Below are 20,652 nucleotides of genomic sequence, written 5' to 3'. Positions count from 1 at the left end.
ATGAACCATAATGAATGTATACACTAGGGATTGCCTTCTACCAAGGCAATATTCTTCGCCCAAACCTTAGCAACTACTAGGTGCAAAGTGTACATTTAAATTTTTTTCAAAGTATCTTCAAATAGCAAGTGCTACAAATTATTAAAATCTTAATTTACACAATACACTATTAGCAGTAACTAACTTTTAATATTAGTCATTTTTCTTGTTCACTTACTATTCTAACCATAAAAGATTTTCAAAAATATTTTGTTACGTACCACAAGGTTACCAATTACCATGACCATCATAAAGACGATGAGGCACATAGACTGACCAGCTACTTCCATGCAATCCCACATTGTCTCAATCCATTCTCCACACAATACACGGAACACGATTAGAAAGGAATGAAAGAAGTCTTTCATATGCCAGCGAGGCAGTTTACAGCTCTTCTCAATTTTACAGACACACTCCTTGTAGCTTTTACCGAAGAGTTGCATGCCCACCACAGCAAAGATGAAGACAATGATGGCTAACACCAAAGTCAAGTTGCCCAAAGCACCTACTGAGTTGCCAATAATTTTAATCAGCATGTTCAGTGTTGGCCATGACTTCGCCAATTTAAAAACTCTGAGCTGAAAAACAATGGTTCATGACAAAAAATATTATTCAGCATAATAATACGTTCTTCAGTAGTTTTATCATTTATCTTCAAAGTTCCCACATCTAACTCCTTTGAGAAAATAAATTAAAATGTAATTTGCAATACTCCAAAATCAAACATAAATAAAGCAAAGTGTATTTTCAACTAACTGTAATATTGGAGCATTAAAGTGTAATCTTTATAAAACAAGTTTACATAAAATACTTATAATTACCAATCGGAAAGATCGCAGCACGGATAGACCTTCCACATTAGCAAGACCAAGTTCCATTAGACTGAGACTCACAATGATGCCATCAAAAATGTTCCATCCTTCTTGGAAGTAATAATAAGGATCCAGGGCTATGATTTTGAAAATCATTTCACCGGTAAAGATACCGGTAAATACCTGAGTGAACATATGGGGGTTATTGCTTCTTTTTTTCACATTTCACTAGAAATTGCACATTGCATTCTGTACAATTTCTGGCCATCAGTTCTCACAGGATCAGTAAATATAATAAATTGATTGAGAAACTGAAATCTTTTGAAGTTCACAGTATCCTTACAACTGTGGGGCAAGTACATTCATATTTACCTCGCACTCTAGGCAGTCAGTTTCTACTAATTTTAATGGAAAAATGGCATCAGGATATTCAATCATTAGCTCAATTCTCCGGTTGGCGAGCGGGGGCAGGGAATGCTCATTTAGATTGTCAGTTCGGCGGCCGTGCAGCCGTGTCGGCTGCGTGCCTGCCGAACTGTCAAAGGCCTATTAAGACCATTAACAAAGTAATTAAAGCTGTTAGGAATGCTGCCCGTCCAACCTTAAGGTTGGCGGGCAGGCGAAGAGCCCAGGCGGCCTTCGCATTTTACATTAAACCTCATCCACGGGCGGGATGAAGTTTCATGGAAGGTTTATTAATTTAATTTAAAAATTTGAAAAAATTAATGGACATGTCCCAGCTGACAGTTTCACATGAGGGGACATGTCCTTAAATTTTTTTTTCAACTTTATTAAATTTTCCAGAGGTTAAACTAATCTCCCTGAGGCACCTCCATACCTCAGGGAGATTTCTGTGCTCTTTTGCGCGCAGGCCCCGACTCAGGGAATCCCCCCCTGCCCGCACAGGGAGCGCACAGCGCTTCCGGGTGTGTGTCACGCTGGGGGGGCCTTAATTGGCCCGCCCACGTAAAATGGCAGCGCGCACCCGATCGGGTTCGTGCTCACTCCCGCCACCCCCGCACAACCCCCCCTGACAGGGGTGAAATTCTTCCCCATGTTTTCAATTTTTGCATGAGTGTTCTACTTTTTCACATATTGTTATCCTCTGTCTGGGAACCTGGGCTTTGCTATCATGCTTTTAATGGAAAACATATCATTTAAACAAATAGATTAATGTTTTTGCTAAAATAATGGATTTTTTTTCAATTTCAACTGAAGATTCCATTAAAAAGTCTGAATGTTATGCATTAGCCTTTTGCACACTCATCACCAAAAAGAGAACACTGAAATTAACGTGGCACTTGATTAGCTTTGATTTTGAATCTTTTGTTGTAACCCTAAACATTTTGCATAATTATATTCTATAGTAAGCATAAATATCCTATATTGGCAAAAGTCAAATTTTTAGCCTGCAATCAATGCTCACTTTAATGAACTGTAATGTGAAGGTTGAATGTAGTTGGACAAAGCTATAATGTATTTTAATACAAGTGGAATAAGTAAATCTATCAAATCGTATTTTAAAGTTCCATGTTATATGAACAAAATTTAGGAGATGTTCATGAACCATTTAGCAGGTGCTTATTTCAACATAACTTGGTTACCTTGTTAAAAATGTTCCACTTGTACTAGCAAACAAAACTTAATGTATTATTGGTAATAATTGGTTGAAAAAAAACAACTAATATTTGCCTAAACAAAACATCTTTATTTAAAAATAATTGCAGGCCTCCTCATAGGGCACCCTATAGGTGAGGAGATATTGTTTGCAGAACACATACCAAGTTCCCATATGTGAGTACACTTTCAAAGCGTTTTGTCATTGGGTAATGTTCCATGGCCATAAAAAGGGTGTTCAGCACAATACAGATAGTAATGGCGAGATCCACAAATGGGTCCATCACAATTAAGTGAACAATTTCCTTTATTTTTAGCCAGTGTGGATGGCAGTCCCAGATCAAGAAGGTATTTGCAAATTTATACCAGCATGGGGGAAATTTCTGTCGAGATTCTTCAAGTTCTACAAAAGGCAAACAAAATACAGTTATAACAAGATAGCTAAAATATACAAATAACTTTACATTAAATTTAAGAGCAGCAACAGTAAATGCTAACAAAATTGAGTAGCGCTCATATTTTTGACACTGTGGGTGCAGTTGCGAGCCCAAACACTTTTATACACTTCTGGTTTGGGCCATGCTGGATGCCATTTGGGTAGGTTGTTAATGTAGGTGCAGGGAATATGTGCCGGAAATATGCAAAGTAGGCAGACCTTAATGTCAGTCAGCATGCAACGTGATTTCACTGCAGCATTTTTGAACTAAACATTCCAACACCCACTTACTCCCAGTCATGGGTGCTGTATTTACCATTCCCCTTGTTCTGCAGTATCACAGTGTCTTTACAGTGCAGAAAGAGGCCATTTGGCCCATTGAGTCTGCACTGGCGGTCTGAAAGAGCATTCCACCTAGTCCCCTTTCTTATCCTTGTAACCTTGCACAATCTCTCTTTTCAGATAGCAATCCTTTGAATATCTCGAGCAAACCTGCCTCCACCACTCTTTCAGGAAGTCTGGGTGAAAAAAATTTTCCTCGCATCACATTTACTCCTTTTGCCAATTATTTTGAATCTGTGCCCTTTAGTTCTTGATGTTCTCTTGAGTGGGAATAGTTTTTCACTATTTACCCTGTCCATACGCCTTAGGATCTTGATACCTCTATCAAGTCTCCTCTCGGCCTTCTTTTCTCCAAGGAAAACAGTCCCAACCTCTCCACTCCATCCTCATAATACAGTTCTTCATCCTGGGAATCATTCTTGTGAATTTCGTCTGTACTGTCTCCAATACCTTCACATCATTCCTCAAGAATAGCACCCAGAATTGGACGCAGTACTCCAGATGATGCATAGCTAGCATCTTATACAAGTTCAACATGACCTCCTTACTCATGTACTCAATACCCCTATTAATAAAGCCTAAGATACTATATGCTTTATTAACTGCTCCCTCAACATGCCCTGCCATCTTCAATGACTTGTATACATATACACTGAGGTCTCTCTGTTCCTGCACCTCCTCTAGAGGATCTCCCTTTATTTTATACTGTCTCACCATATCTTTCCTGCCAAAACGAGTCACCTCACACTTCTCTGCACTGAACTTTATCTGCCACTTGTCTGCCCAACCCACCAACATGTCTATGTCCTTTTGAAGTTCAAGACTATCCCCATCACAGTTGACAACATTTCTAATCTTCGTATCATCTGCAAATTTTGAAATCATGCCCTGCACACCACAGTCTAGGTCAGTAATATATATCAGGGAGAGCAAGGGTCCCAGCACTGACCCCTGAGGAATCCCACTACAAACCTTCCTCCAATCTGAAAAATAACCATTTATCACTATTCTCTGTTTCCTGTCACTCAGCCAATTTCTTATCCAAGTGCCTACTTTCCCTTTTATTCCATGACCTAGAATTTTGCTCACAAGTCTGTTGTGTGGCACTGTATCAAATGCCTTTTGAAAATCCATATACACCACATCAGCAGTGTTTCCTTTATCAGCCTTCTCTGTTACCTCCTTAAAAAACTCCAGCAGTTAGTTAAACATGATTTTCCCTTGATGAATCCATGCTGGTTTTCCTTAATTATCCGGCACTTGTCAAAATGATTAATGGTTTTATCCTGTACTATAGTTTCCAGAAGTTCCCGCACCACTGACGTCAAACTGACTGGACTATAGTTGCCAGCTTTCTCCTTGCACTCCTTTTAGAACAAGGGTTTAACATTCACAGTTCTCCAGTCCTCTGGCACCTCCCCTGTGTCTAAGGAAGACTCGAAGATTATCACTGGTGCCTCTGCAATTTCCACTCTCACTTCCCTCAGTACCCTTGGATGCATCTTATCTGGTCCTGGTACCTTATCTATTTTAAGTAAAGATAGCTTTTCCAACACCTCCTTCCTCTCGATTGTATGTTCTTCTAGTGTACCAGTTACCTCCTCTCTCATCTTGGCCTGAATAGTAAGTTATTCCTTTGTGTGGACAGATGCAAAGCACTCATTCAACACATCTGCCATTTCTCCAGCCTCTACTTGCAAGTCCCCTTTTTTGTCCCTAATCAGCCCTATTCTTCTTTTTACCACCCTTTTATTATTTACATGCTTATAGAAGGCCTTTGGATTCCCTTTTATGTTCGCTGCCAGCCTCTTTTCATTCTCTCTCCTTGTTTTTCTTATTAGTTTCTTCACTTCCCCTCTGGTCCTTCTATATTCAACCTGATTCTCCATTGTATTTTCTAGCTGACATCTGTTGTGCGCACACTTCTTACTTTTCATCTTTACCTCTATCCTTCTTGTCATCCAGGGTGCTCTGGATTTATTTGTCCTACCTTTCCCCTTCAAGGGAATATACCTTGACATTGCCTGCAATTCTTTTGCTTTGAAGGCGGCCCATTGTTCAGCCACTGTCTTTTCTGCCAATGTTTGATTCCAACTCATTCGACTCAGATACATTCTCATCCCATCGAAGTTGACTTTCCCCCGATTGATTATCGCTGCTCTGGATTGTTCTCTGTCCTTTTCCATGATTAACCTAAACCTTATGTTGCAATGGTCACTGTCCCCTAGAGGCTCTCCCACTGATATTTGGTCCATTTGAGCCAACTCATTCACTAGAACCAGGTCCAAAAACACATGTCCTCTCATTGGACTGGAAACATACTGCTGTAGAAAATTATCTTGAACACATTCCAGAAACTCTTGCCCTTCTTGTCCTTTTGTACTATTCCTATCCCAGCCTATGTTTGGTTAATTGAAGTCCCCCATTATGATTACTCTATAACTCTTGCACCTCTCTGTGATTTCTTTGTAAATCTGTTTCTCCACATCCCTTCCAAGAGTTGGCGGTCGATATACTACACCAATCAATGATATTGCACATTTCCTATTTCTTACCTCAAACCAGAGAGATTCTGTTCTTGACCCCTCTGAAACATCCTCTCTCTCCAGTACTGCAATGCCTTTTTCTTCCTTTGATGTCTCTCCAAAAGCACTAGCAAACTTCCCTGCGAGGACACTAGTCCCAGTCCTGTTAAGGTGTAACCCGCCCTTCTTGTAGAGGTCCCACTTGCCCCAGAACCGATCCCAATGCCTCAGAAATCTAAAGAGCTCACTCCTATTCAATTTCTCCAGCCATGTGCTGAACTGCTCAATCTTCCTATTCTTATGTTCACTAGCACGTGGCACTGGGAGTAATCCTGAGATTATTGCTCTTGAGGTCCTGCTTTTTAATTCCCTTCCTAACTCCCTAAAATCTGCTTTCGGGACCTCACCCCTTTTCCTACCTATGTCATTGGTCCCAATGTGGACCACGACCTTCCCCAAAAGGATGTCCTGTAGCCGCTCCTTGACCCTGGCACCAGGGAGGCAACATACCATCCTGGAGTCACGTCCACGGCCGCAGAAACGCCTATCTGCTTCCCGAGCTATGGAATCCCCTACTACTATAGCACTTCCACTCTTCTTCCTCCCCTCCTGTGCAGCTGAGCCACCTGTAGTGTCACGGACTAGGCCCTTGCTACAGTCCTCTGGGGAACCATCTTGCTCACCAGTATCCAAAATGGAAAAGCAGTTAAAGAGCAAGATAACCTCAGGGGCTTCCTGCACTACTTGCCTGTTTCTCTTAGATATTCTGGCAGTCACCCATTCCCTCTCTGCCTGGGTACTTCTAAGCTGCAACCACCTCGCTAAATGTGCTATCCACGTAATCCTCAGCATGAGGCAGATGGAGCAGAGGCTGCACAGAAAAGGACAAGTTATTTACGAAGTGGGGAGGGAGGTTAAAAAGGGCCCATAGCAGGATGCCTTATCTATTTGTGGCCTTCCAGGAGCATTTCTCTTACCTCAACCCAAGCCAGGAGTAGCGTGTACTTCGACTCGGTTTTATGAAGGAGGTGCTCATGGAAATCTGCCACATACGGCAGGCAGACCTGCAACCTCAGAGCAAGGTAAGCATGGCACTGCCAGTGGCTGCATTGGTGACTGTAGTCCTGAATTTCTTTGCTTCGGCATCCTTCCATGCTGCAGTAGGCAACATCTGTAAGATCTGCCAGTTTTCCATCCATTGTTCTGTAAGGGAGGTGAGTGATGTCCTTTATGCCAGGAGAGGAGAGTTCATCGCATTCTCCTTTTTAAAAAATTTGTTCAAGGGATGTGGGCATGGTTGGCAAGGCCAGCATTTATTCCCCATCCTTAATTGCTCTTGGGAAGGTGGTGGCGAGGCATACAGACAATGTCCCAGACTCCTCCATCACCAACTCTGGGTATGGCCTGTCCCTCGCAGATCAGACCTACCAGACGTGGAGGCACGATTGTATACAGGTAGCTGATGCAGGCAGAACGTATACGATGGCTTTGCCGGGATAGCAGGCTTACCCATGAAGCAGGATGCCATCGGCTGCACATACGTGCCTTTGCAGTGCCACATCTAAATGAAAAGACATAACACAACCTCAAAACGATCCACTCCCTGAAAATGCAGTTTGTGTGTGGCCATGCTCAGTGCATCATGCAGATGAATGTCTTCCACGCTAGCAGTTGGCACTCCTGCTTACCCCCTGCCCTGCTTGCAGGCCAATCGTGTGAAGCATCTCACCATGTGCAAATCTCCAAATTGGCTTCTAAAGTATGCACAGTGTCAATGGGTGGAGTTTTCCGCGGGGGGGGTGGTGTCCGGGGGCAACTGCTGCCCTGGTGTTGGATCCCGCATACAAGCAATCGAGGTGGGAGGCAGGGCAGGCGAGGGAAGTGGCCACACAGTAGGGACACCCATATAAACTGACCACCCCTCCGCAACTGAGACAGTTCAGGCGCAGCCACAGTGATATGATTGGGGTCGGGTTCCTAGCCTGCCCGCCCATGCAATCAATGCGGAGTAACCAATGTGCCACCAAGCGCTCCAGAACTTACCCACAACCACCCTGGCGAGTCTGCGACCACATTTCTGGACCGCGCAGCAGTTAGGCTACACAAGTTGTACAATCTCTTCGCCAATGCTGGCCATGTAGCAGTCACTGCTGGAGGCTCCACGGCCCCTTGCAATCTCAGCATCCCAGTTTGGACCAGTGTCCCCCGTGTCACAGGCTGACAGGGCAGCCATGCAGCGCACTCATCTCTGGCCATCCGAGGGGTGGCCAGCACTTCCCGGGAAGTGTTAAGGGGCAGTCACACAGGGCCAGGAAAGGTGCTAAATACACCAGTGCTAACCACATCTCTCTCTCCCTCTTTCATGCTGCAGAAGGACCATGTCAGGATCATCGATCCTGCTGAACTAGCTGTATGTCTGATGGCCTGCAGAATCTGTAGAAGACTGAGGAGAGAGCGACTGAGGCTCTTGGCTGCGCAAAGGGAAGAACAGCAACCTCAGGAAGAAGGGGCTGCTGGGGCTCCCGCACATGCTGCCCAGGAACGACAACAAACCATGGCTGATCGGCACCTAGTAACACCCAGGGTCTATAGTCACCACCTGTCATTCCTGCAGATGACTGAGAATCGGTGTCGCCGAAAACTGCACATGTCTAGTGACCTAGTCGCACATATCTCTCCCCTACTCCAGGAGTTGATGCCATGCGAACATGGAGGACATCCACTGCCAGTGGCTCCGATACTCAATTTCTAGGCCAGTGTCTCCTTTCAGGGCTCCACAGGTGACCTCTGTGGGATTTCACAATCCGCCACCCACAAATGCATCCATGAGGTCACAGATGCCATCTTCTCCATGGCACACAACTTTGTGCATATCGTCCGGGACCAGGACAGCCAGGATGCAAGAGCCATTGAATTCGCCCAGATCTTGGGATTCCCACAGGTGCAGGGTGCAATCGACTACACCCATGTGGCCCTCAGGTTTCCGTCACTACACACGGTGGACTACATCAATCACAAGAGCTTCCACTCACTGAATGTGCAGCTGGTATGCAACCACCAGAAGCACATCCTGCAGGTGAGCGCATGGTTTCCAGGGAGTGTGCATGATGCCTACATCCTCAGTCGCTCGCAGATCCCTGCAGCCTTCCAGGGTCCAGAGAGGCTGCAGGGATGGCTCCTCGGGGACAAGGGTAGGCCGTGGCTGGTGACACCCACGTGGCAGCCTCAGACTGCAGCAGATCAATGGTATGATGAAGCTCATGCTGAAGGTGCAGTTCCGGTGCCTAGACCTGTCTGGCAGTGCCCTGCAATATAGTCCACAGAGGGTGTCATGCATTGTTGTCGCCTGCTGTGCCGTTTACAACCTGGTGCTCCAACAGGGAGACGAGCTGGCTGAGGAGGAGATGGAGGAGCTGGAGGTCCCCTTGGATGAGGAGGACGGCAGCGGGAACGAGGGTGAGGAGGTCCTTAGTGGTGTCGATGATGGGTTGAGGCTCTCGCACTGGCTAGACAAGGCAGGTTCGGGAGGCCCTCATAGTTGCCAGATTTGTGGAGGATGATGACGACATGCAGTGATGTGTTCCCATAGATCCTCACATCACAGTTGTGAATGTTTGACTCCAGTCTAGCTTATGGAAGTGCCAATACACTCTGTGAGAATGCTCCTATCATGGAGATGCAGTGGAGGCCCTAATAGTCGTTCGATCACAGAAGGATGATGCCACATGCAGAGAGGACTCTCCATGAATCTTCACATAGCCTCTGAGAATGTCTGACTCCTATCTGGCCGAGGGCAGCTCGCTTGCGCTCCATGATCAGGGCCATCTCAGAGACGCAGCCATGAAACTTTAGACGCATTTGTTGCTGTGTCCACCTTCACCCACCTGAGCTGGTGCACAGCATTAATGGTCACAAATGCTGGTGTGATGGGGGCCAGGCCCATCTTATATGCCCTGAGAGCACACAGAGAGAATGCGAGAACTATGTGGTACCTGCCCACTATATTCTAGCAGCAATGACCAGCAGCGCCGAGATGCAGGCATCAGTAATGTTTCCAGGGAGTGTGGGGCCAGACCATCACTGTGGCCTGAAGGCTTCACAGAGCACAGAGAAGAGGCCCTAGACTGAGACACCTGCCTTTTATCTTGTGCAGAAAGGTTTCACATACGAATGACAAAACACTGCTCATCAGAACAGGGAGCCACAGGCAGAGAGACATTCTTAGGAGTTTATTGATGATAGTGAATAGTATGTACAAGTGACCAACACCCGTGCCTAGGTTGTGCAATTACTTTTCCTTAACTGCCCTAACCCTGCTGCTAACCCTGCCACAGCTCCAACAACTGTGACATGACCGAGTCCAGAGGCTCGTCATCTGACTCGGACTCAACAGGTTCCTGGCCTCCAGCAGCCCTCTGAATGTCGGGGACCTGGGAAGACCCTGCCACCACCTGCTGTGGATTAGACGGTGCACTGTGCTCACCAGTATGTGATCCTGTGCCTATTCTAGAGTTAGGTCCCACTGAGGTGTGTGTCTCTGTGCTGGTGGAGGGTGTGGGTGAGCGCTGTGACGGAAGTTTGAGGAGGGTGCCTTCAGGTTCCCGCTATGTCTTGGTGCTCCCCAGACATCCACAGCAGAGGTGGGAGCCAGCCTGCTGACTGCGACACCCTGTCTGTGATGACTTTGGCGGGCGGCCTCTAGAGGGCTGAGACTTGGGGGGCCCTGGCCTGCTTTCGGGTCCTGTTGTGTGGATGACCCTGGGGTGTGCTGATCCTCCTCCCTATGGATGCCTGAGGGCCCCTGGCTGACTCCATGAGAGGAAGGGGTAGCTGGAGTGAGATTGAGCTGCCCAGCACCTCTCTCGCGTTCACACTGTTGGAGGCCAAATATGGCAACAGTGATGGAGTTAAGCCCGCACAGCAGTGCAGGAGTGACATCCTGGGCCAAGGTCTTCATGGCAGCGTTCATCCTACCAACATTGACCTCAGTGCATTGCAATACCGGCGCTATCACCTCAGTCTGAAGACAGACGGACTCCTCCATCTTGCCTTGCGATCTGAGGAGTGCAACAGACATCCCTTCCTGATGTTCCCCAGCTTGCCTTTGCAGCTCCAGCAACTGTGACATGATCGAGTCCAGAGGCTCGTCATCTGACTTGGACTCACCAGGTTCCTAGCCTCCAGTAGCCCTCCGAATGCCGGAGACCGGGGAAGTCCCTGCTGCTGCCTGCTGTGGATCAGACTGTGCACAGTGCTCACCAGTATGTGATCCCGTGCCTATTCTAGAGCTAGGTCCCACCGAGGTGTGTGTCTCTGCGCTGGTAGAGGGTGTGGGTGAGCGCTGTGACGGAACTTTGAGCGTGGTGCCTTCAGATTCCCCTTCGGAGGTTTCTTCGGGGCTTGATTGGAGGCCTTGGGTCATGGACTCTATCGGCTGTTTGGCTGATGTGCCTGCGAAAGCAAGGAGAGATAATTAGTGCATGGAAGTGGCCTGTGAAAGATGACACATCACTCATGGAATGGCTGTCTGATGGATGTTGCACTGCTGGATTCTCACTTGGTAGAGCAACGCCGCCCTCACCTTACCAGTCCAGATCATGGCCGGCCAGCTGGATGGCTCTGTTTTCAAAGTCCGTGAGGACCTTGATTTCGGGCATTAGGCCACTGGTCTGCAACCTCTCTCTCTTGTTCTGTTCTGTTGAAGAGTCATACGGACTCGAAACGTTAACTGTGTTCCTCTCCGCAGATGCTGTCAGACCTGCTGAGTTTTTCCAGGTATTTTTGTTTTGGTTTTGGATTTCCAGCATCTGCAGTTTTTTGCTTTTACCTCTCTCTCTTGTTGTGTGCCAGCTTGTTCTGCATGGATAGAGATGAAGAAAGTGTAAGCAGGATGTCTGCTTGGCCAGATGATAGACATGCCTGGCCTGTGCGGGTGGTGAGTGGTCCCATGGACAGGCTGAGGACAATGAAGGGTTGTGTGAGAGAGTGAATGGTGATGTTCCTTGAACTGGCAGTGAGTGAGGGATCTGTGGATGTGTGCTGGGCTTGTGAGTGTGTGAGTTGAGAGCAATAAAAAGAGTGGCTTACCCTGGCAGCACGGAGGAGACCATTCATTCTCTTGCGGCACTGGGTGGCTGTGCTCTTCTGAAGGGCGTTGGCGCTGACCACCACTGCCACTGCCTCCCAAGCTGAATTGGTCATGATGCTGCCCGTCCTGCAGCCAGGGCAGGGATACAGGACATTCTGGCAGGCCTCCACGGCTTCTAGCAGTCGCTCGAGGGACCCATCATTAAACTGGGGGGGCTGTGGTCTTTTTCCCTTTGCTGGCCATGTCTCCCGGGCAGCGGTGGTGAGCTGGCAGTGATTAGCGGTGTGCTGGTGGCTGCCTTTTAAAAATGGCGGCCAGTGTGGTGCAACGGCGGGGTGATGGCGGATGGGAGAATGAGAGCCTGCCCGCCTTGGAAACGGCATGTTTCCTGGGAATGTGTAAGTAAGGAAGCAGGTTTGGGACAATATGGCGTGAAAACCCGCAGCCCAAATTTACCCACCCACGACCGCACTTAGAGCAAATCTGGGAAAGTTCCACCCAATATGTCAGCTGGTGGCTATGCATGTAAAAAGAAATGATAGTATTTCTTCAGCATCAATCTCTTCTTCGTCTTCTACTTCTTGTTCATGCACCACTACCTGGCTAAGTTGCAGTTCTTTTGTATCTGAAAGAAGAAAGGCTCAAGGATAGGGCGCAGTGAGGTGAGTGGGGGAAGGAAAGTAAGAGGTGCATGTTATACCATCTGCAGTTTGTAAATCAGAAAAGATTGTGGGATAGGGGTGATAAAGATGCTCGAGATGGATTCAGTAAGGGCATATCTTTGATTCACCCAGCCTCCCTGTAGTAATGGCTGTTCCAATGACAGCGAACAACGTCTCCTCCATCAGAGTGAGGCATGCAATCATGGATATCCCCTGCTCGTTCGCTGCTGCTGCCTGCAATGGTGTTCAACCTCGTCCTGCAAGAGAGAGGCAAGTGTGTCAGTGAATATGGTGCAATCTGTTCAGGTGCTGTGCCTGCCTGGATTGAATAGCTGACAATGTGTACAAGTAGTAAGATGTGGGTGTGAGGCTTGCAGTGGTGCAAGTGTGTGAGGGTGTGACGAAGCTATAAATATGAAGTGAGTCATGGTTGATACAAGTTGTTGATGGGTGAATGTAGAGGTGTTAAACAGTGTGTGAGGTTAGAAGGATACCGCATTTGAAAACGCATTCATTGACCTTGACTACTCCTGTGAGATTATTAAGCACCTTCCTACACTCCATCCAGGTCCTTGGGACTACAGCGCTGGAATTGGCCGCAGTGATTATCTGTTCCAACTGCTTTTGCAGTGTCTGTCTGGAGGGCCTCCTGGTTCCTTACGGTTAGAAGACATTTCTTCTCCTGTCCACCTCCTGAGCCAAGGCATCCAGTGTTACGTTAAGAGCATTGGAGCATGCTCCCTGCCCTGTCACACCATTATTCAGTGTTCTTTCTGCTCAGACACTCTTGACAGCTACTTTCAGCACCTGCTGCAAAGAGCAAGTTGGCATTAAATGATGCTGGCTCGTCTTAAATGGCGCAAACCTCACATGAGTTTGGGACCTGCTGAGGTATGTTGCCAATCAACTGCTGCAATCAGGAACTGAGAGGCAGCACAAAATTTTCATGGTGCCTAAATCTGAAGGAACAGGCAGGGGTAATCGTATATTGTCAGCTCCCTGCTTGTTTTCGGGGGTTAAACAATGAAGAAGGTAAATGTGACATGTATTTTGACATGGAAAACACTTCGAGTATATTGTTAAATGCCCACAAATGCTAATTCTTTTTCAAATATCTGTAGCTTGTTTGACAATGTTTGCATTTTATGGATGAATGGGATTACAATGGCTGAAGAGAGTGATTATTATAATGTTTTCCAACCTATTTGTTGTTTTAACCATTTAAAATAGCTTTTTGGCAATTTCCACACAAGCTAATTTCACTTGTTTAGATTTACAATTCCTTACTTAGTTAGATAGTGTTTGATGCTGGTGTACATTTCCATAGGTTACAGTATTTCCACACCTTCCAGTATCCTAAATATCCACCTGCTATGAAACTACCTGGCTGTGGAAGGTTGTTTTTTTTAAAACTTAGGTTTTCAGCCTAGGCTAGCAACGCTTAACGTCAATGTTTATCGGATAGACTATGTGAGAATTAGCTTTTCTTCATTTTCAACAGATATAACTATTGAGTTAGTCAGAAATATCCATAAAAAGGTAGGAAAACTTGAGCCTTGCTTGGCAATGAGCTGCATCATACTACCAGCGTGGTAAGCTATTTCTGATTTGCACAAGAGACTGAATAATTGAAGAATTCAGTGCATGGTAGAAGCATCAGATTCTATATTGCATATCTTTTCCATGGGACAGAATTTTCCCCTCATCAGGTGGGCGCGGCAGGCGGGCCCAGGAGCAGCCGTGAAACTGACCACTACCCGTGCTTGGGCCCTGACCACGATATCACGCAGGCTGGCCAATTAACGGGAGGAGCATGAGCACTGAAGTGTGCGCAAGTGCGGGGGTGCGCTCAGTGAAAGCACAGAGCTGCCTCAGGGAGCTGAAGATTTTTAACATGAGCAGGGACGTGTTAAGAATGAGTTTTAAAAATTTTTATTGCCTTTTTATTTACTGTCTGAAACCTCATCCTGCCCGTGGATGAGGTTTTGTTAAAAATGCAAAGGCCGCCTGGCCTATTCGCCTGCCTGCCAACCCTAAAAATTCAATTTAATTAATTGCTTAAGGGCTCTTAATTGTCGGCACGTCCACCGAGTGAAATGTCGCGAGAGTGTGCAATGACGCTGGGTTGCTCACCCAACGTCATCGTGCGCTATTTCACTCCCGCTCAGATCGGGTGCGCACCCGCCCGCGGGACAAAAGGTTCTGTCCCATGTAGAAATTTGATCTTAGGTGTATCAAAATTTCTATGTCTAGTATGTGCATAGCAATCTTATGGATCTTTGCAATGGATAAAAAACTGAATGCAAGTGAGGCAAGATTTATAACATGCAAGTAGTAAATTAAAACTTGCAGCTTCAGCGCATTTATATTGTGAAAGCTATGTGGTATATTAATGCATTGGCTCCCATGCATGGCCTTAAAATGCTGATATTTGCATTTTAAAATACATGCTGGCCTTGCGCTTATGCCTAGATCTGTTCTTAAGGAATATATGTACGTCCCAGAATTGCACTAAGTGCGTTAGCAGGCGTGAAAGACGACGTTTTACCAGCTGACCGCAATGGCGGATTTCCGTGCCGTATTGTCCACTTCCCACCTCATTAATTATGCAGCTACAGGAAACATGCCATCTCGCTGGCCGGCAGCCTCTGAATCGCCCGCTACACTGTTACCTCACTCTGGGTGCCATATCTAAACTGCAGCCGAGCACACAGTTCTCAATGCTTGCAGCCCAGGTCTGCTCCAGTGAAAACTAAGAAGAGTTCACTGAAGGTCACTGGAACGCCTTTTGGAGTTGCGCCGTCATGTCCTCCATCCCTGCTCTGGCTACAGGAGGTCCAGCAATCTCACCATGCCGGCTTGGGAGGTGGTGGCAGTGGTGGTCAATGCCGATGCTGCACAGAAGAGGTTCATCATCCAGTGCAGAAAAAGGATGAATGATCTCAACCATCTCATCACTCTATACTCGCACACTCACAAGGCCATCACACATTCACTGGCATCTCACTCACTGCCAACTCAAGGGACATCACCACTCACTCACTCACACACACCCTCACATCTCCATCTGGCTTCATCTCATCTGCAGACTGCCTCCTCAGCCCTCACCATCTTGAGGCCACTTGCACGGATCAACATGTGCCCCCACACACACCTTGGGATCCAAGGTCCAACAGAGGGCGGTATTGAGAAGTAACTGAGAAGCATTCTGGGAGAAGTCAGCGCAGTCACCGCAACTCAGAAGGGGATCGAGGAGAAGGACCCTTGCCCTCAAAAGGAGGAAGAGCATCGAACAGGGGGTGGTAGTGAGAAGTGACTGAGAAGCATTCTGGGAGAAGTCAGCGCATTTACCGCAACTCAGAAGGGGATCGAGGAGGACCCACTGTCAAAGAACCTATTAAAGTAATTCATTGCTTAATACTGAGGTAGGAGCTAAAAAAAAAGTATAGAGTAGTACTGTACAAGTATAATTAGTCAAGAAACAAGATTCCTGGCTAACATAAATAAGGCCCTGAGCTAGTGTATTTTTTAAGGGAGTAACTAGCTTAATCGAGAAGGACGTCATGGCAGGAGAACTCAGACCCGTGATATGCTCCTCCTGCAGGATGTGGGAAATGAGGGATGCTTCCAGCGTCCCTGGTGACCATGTGTGCGGAAGGTGTGTCCAAATGCAGGTTCTAGCTAGCCGGATTTCGGAGCTGGAGCTGCGGGTAGACTCATTGTGGAGCATCCGCGATGCTGAGCAAGTCGTGGATAGCACGTTGAGCAAGGTGGTCACACCACAGGTGAAGATTACACAGGAAGAAAGGGAATGGGTGACCATCGGGAACAGTAAAAGACTCAGGAAGGTAATGTAGGAGTCCCCTGTGGTCATCCCCCTCTCTAACAGATATACCGCTTTGGATACTGTTGGGGGGGATGGCCTCTCAGGGGAAAGCAGCAACAGCCAAGTTCACAGCACCATGGGTGGCTCTGCTGCTCACAGGGGCGGGAGGAAAACAAGTGGCAGGGCTATAGTGATAGGGGATTCAATAGTTAGGGACACAGACAGACGCTTCTGTGGCCACAAATGTGAATCAAGGATGGTATGTTGCCTCCCTGGTCCAGGATGTCACGGAGCGGCTGCAGGACATTCTGGGGAGGGAAAGCAAACAGCCAGTGGTCGTGGTACACATTGGTACCAACGACATAGGTAAACTAAGGGATGAGGACTTGCAAGCTCAGTACAGGAAGTTAGGAGATAAATTAAAATGCAGGACCTCAAATGTAGTAATCTCAGGATTACTCCCAGTTCCACGTGCTAGCGACAGCAGGAATAAGAGGATAGACCAAATGAACACGTGGCTGGAGAGATGGTGTAGTTGGGAGGGTTTCAGATTCTTGAGGCACTGGGACTGGTTCTGGGGAAGGTGGGACCTGTACAAACCGGATGGGCTGCACCCAGGCAGAGCTGGGACCAGTGTCTTTGCGGGGGCTTTTGCTAGTTCTGTTGGGGAGATTTAAACTAGTGTGGCAGGGGGATGGGATCACAGGAGTAGGATCAGATAGGTCAGATTCAGATCAGAAAAATGGAGGTAGAACATTAGCTAAGGACGTTGTGATAGACATGGAGTTACAAGAGAAGCAAAGTTTACAAAGTGTCCAGCAAGGGAAATTAACGGGGTTAAATGGTTTATACTTCAATGCAAGGAGTATTACAAACAAGGTAGATGAGTTAAGGTCACAGGTAGACACATGGAAGCAGGATGTCATTGCTGTAACGGAGACCTGGCTAAAGGAGGGACAAAACTGGCAGCTTAATATCCCTGGTTATAGAGTCTTCAAACACAATAGAGTAGGAGATAAAAAAGGAGGGGGGGTAGCACTAATGGTTAAAGAATCAATTCCAGTTGTGAGCAGGGATGATATACTAAATGGGTCAACAAACGAGGCTTTATGGATTGAGCTTAGAAATAAAAAAGGGGCAGTCTCACTACTGGGAGTAGACTACAGACCCCCAAATAGTGAAAGGGAGATAGAAGAACAAATATGTAGGCAAATTTCTGCTTATAAGAACAAGAGGGCAATAATAGTGGGAGACTTCAACTATCCTAATATCAACTGGGATTCATAATAAGGGGCACTGAGGGAGAAAAAATCATGCAGTGTGTCTAGGAAAATTTTTTCAACCAATTAGTGACAAACCCAACGAGAGGAGATGCAATTCTAGACCTAGTCTTGGGGAACGAAGAAGGGCAAGTGGGTAAAGTGACATTTGGCGACCATATCTGGGATAGTGATCACAATTCAGTTAGATTTAGCATTACCATGGAAAAAGACAGAGATTCGGCAGGAGTAAAAGTGTTGAACTGGGGGAAGGCAAATTTTGCAGAAATGAGAAGGGACTTGGCTGAGGTGGACTGGACAGCACTGCTGGAGGATAAAACAGTGGAAAACCAGTGGGAAGCCCTAAAAAGCGAGATCTTAATTGTACAAAGTAGACACGTCCCTTACAAAAATAAGAGCGGGACTGCCAAATATGGTAGTCTAGAGGAATACAGGGGAAGATCAAACAGAAAAAGAAAGCGTACGATAGGCACAAAGAACTACAGGCACTGCAGATAGCCTAGACGAATATAGGAAGTGCAGGGACAAAGTAAAAAAGGAAATAAGGAAGTCAAAGAGAGGGCATGAAAAAAGATTAGCAAGTAAAGTTAAAGATAACCCAAAGATGTTTTACCAATACATTAATGCTAAAAGGTTAGTTAAGAAAAAAGTGGGACCTATCAGAGATGAAGAAGGAAACTTGTGTGTAGATGCAGAGGCTGTGGGAATGGTTTTGAATGAATATTTTGTCTCCGTGTTTACAAAGTAAAGGGAGGATGTAGATATAGTAGTCCAGGAGGAACACTGCGAGATATTGGACGAGATAGTCATAAAGAGAGAGGAAGTACTCGAAGGGTTGAAATCCTTGAAAGTTGATAAGTCACCAGGGCCAGGTGGATTGTTTCCGAGGCTGCTGAAGGAAGTCAGGGAGGAGATAGCAGATGCTCTGAGGATGATTTTCCAATCTTCACTAGATACAGGGGAGGTACCGGAGGACTGGAGAAATGCAAATGTAGTTCCATTGATTAAAAAGGATCAAAGGAAATGCCAAACAATTATGGGCCAGTTAGTCTTACATCGGTGGTGAGCAAATTAATAGAATCAACCCTGAGAGATAGGATTAACTGCCATGTGGAAAGGCATGGACTAGTCAGGGATGGTCAGCATGGATTTGTTAGAATAAAGTCTTACCTCACAAATTTGATTGAATTCTTTGAGGAAGTGACAAGAAGGGTTGATGAAGGTAGTGCAGTGGATGTTGTGTACATGGATTTTAGCAAGGCATTTGGCAAGGTCCCACATGGCAGATTGGTCAGGAAAGTAAAAGCCCATGGGATTCAGGGTAATGTGGCAAACTGGATAAATGGTTGGCTTTGTAACAGGAAACAAAGGGTAATGGTCGATGGATGCCCTTGCGAATGGAAAGTTGTCTCAAGTGGTGTTCCACAGGACTCGGTGTTGGGACCCTTGCTGTTTGTGTTATATATTAACGATTTGGACGTGAACGTGGGGGGCACGATTGGGAAATTTGCAGATGACACAAAGATTGGCCGAGTAGTGGATAGTGTAGAAGACAGCCATAATCTCCAAAACGATATAGATGGGTTGGTGGAGCGGGCGGTAAAGTGGCAGATGGATTTTAACATAGAGAAGTGTGAGGTCACACATTTAGGGAGGTCAAACAGTTACAGGGAGTACACAATAAATGGGAATATACTAAGAGGGGTAGATGAAATGAGAGATCTTGGCGTACAAGTACACGGGTCGCTGAAGGCAGCAGTTCAAGTAGACAAAGCTGTAAAGAAGGCATTTGGAATGCTCTCCTTCATTGGCAGAGGTATAGAATATAAAAGTAAGGATATAATGTTGGAATTGTATAAAACACTGGTGAGGCCACAACTGGAGTATTGTGTGCAGTTCTGGTCACCACATTACAGGAAGGACGTAATAGCTCTGGAGAGAGTGCAGAGGAGGTTTACAAGAATGTTGCCAGGGTTAGAAAACTGTAGCTACGAGGAGAGATTGGATAGGTTGCGGTTATTTTCCTTAGAACAAACAAGGCTGAGAGGTGACTTGATTAAGGTGTACAAAATTATGAGGGGAATAGATAGAGTAGACAGGATAACATTGTTTCCCTTGGTGAAGAATTCTAGAACCAGGGGACATAGATTCAAGATAAGTGGCAGAAGGTGTAGGGGGGACATGAGGAAGAGCTTTTTTACGCAGAGGGTAGTGGGTGTCTGGAAATCTCCGCCCAAGTTGGTGGTAGAGGCAGAAACTCTAAACTATTTTAAAAAGTACTTGGATCTGCACCTTAAGTGCTATAAGCTGCAGGGCTATGGGCCGGGTGCAAGGAGGTGGGATTAGAAAGGCACCTGGTTGTCCTCGGGCTGGCATGGACAAGATGGGCCAAATGGCCTCCTTCTGTGCTGTAACTTTTCTATGGTTCTATGGTTTCTAACTCAAACAGCTATGACCCACCTAATCTCTCTACAGTAATGCTAAAATATCTTTTTTCCCTTTTTATCTTAGGTTCCATTGTTCTCACACTTCTGTGAAACTCAAAACCTTCCAAATATAGGATCTTTCATATTTCCATCTTGTCTTTGCTTTTGGGTTAATAAAATACAATATCCTCACTTCTATTCACCCATGGAACTCCTGCAAGATGCAAACATGTTTCTTTACACATCTAACTCCCCTTTGATATTCAAACAAACTCTCCACTTATCTAAAAGTGCAAATATTAGCTCTAGGCTATTCACTTGAGCCTCAAACCTAACACCTCTATACTTTTCATGTTTAAGCCCTCTAGACAATCTGTCCCTATTAATCTCTGTCCAGCATAATTAAAACACACACGCACGCACACATGTACACCACCAGCCTTTTCACAGAATAAGAGAATATTCCCCAAAAATATAAAACAAATAACATTTATTTTTCACACTATGCTGAGAGGTTCAGCTTACCTGGCCCATAAGTGACCCTGTGTAAGTTTGGAGGCCATTTATGCCTGTAATGAACCATACCAAAATTTGCCAGG

At 46.1% G+C, this 20,652-nt stretch overlaps 1 protein-coding gene across 2 annotated transcripts in view; it reads right to left on the bottom strand.

Annotated features, from left to right (window-relative positions):
- Window positions 1-20,652, bottom strand: part of scn1laa (sodium channel, voltage-gated, type I-like, alpha) — a 246,724-nt gene that overhangs the window by 109,546 nt on the left and 116,526 nt on the right. For both annotated transcript variants that reach the window (XM_078552303.1, XM_078552304.1), the window contains 3 exons: window positions 2,633-2,871; window positions 861-1,034; window positions 261-617 (listed from right to left, as the gene is read on the bottom strand). In XM_078552303.1, the coding sequence (XP_078408429.1) occupies window positions 261-617; window positions 861-1,034; window positions 2,633-2,871 (770 nt within the window). The remainder of the gene's footprint in view (window positions 1-260; window positions 618-860; window positions 1,035-2,632; window positions 2,872-20,652) is intronic.

Source organism: Cetorhinus maximus, chromosome 11 (genome assembly GCF_964194155.1).
Source record: "Cetorhinus maximus chromosome 11, sCetMax3.hap1.1, whole genome shotgun sequence".
In the NCBI taxonomy this organism is placed as follows: domain Eukaryota; kingdom Metazoa; phylum Chordata; class Chondrichthyes; order Lamniformes; family Cetorhinidae; genus Cetorhinus; species Cetorhinus maximus.
This window is presented reverse-complemented; position numbering and strand designations above follow the sequence as displayed.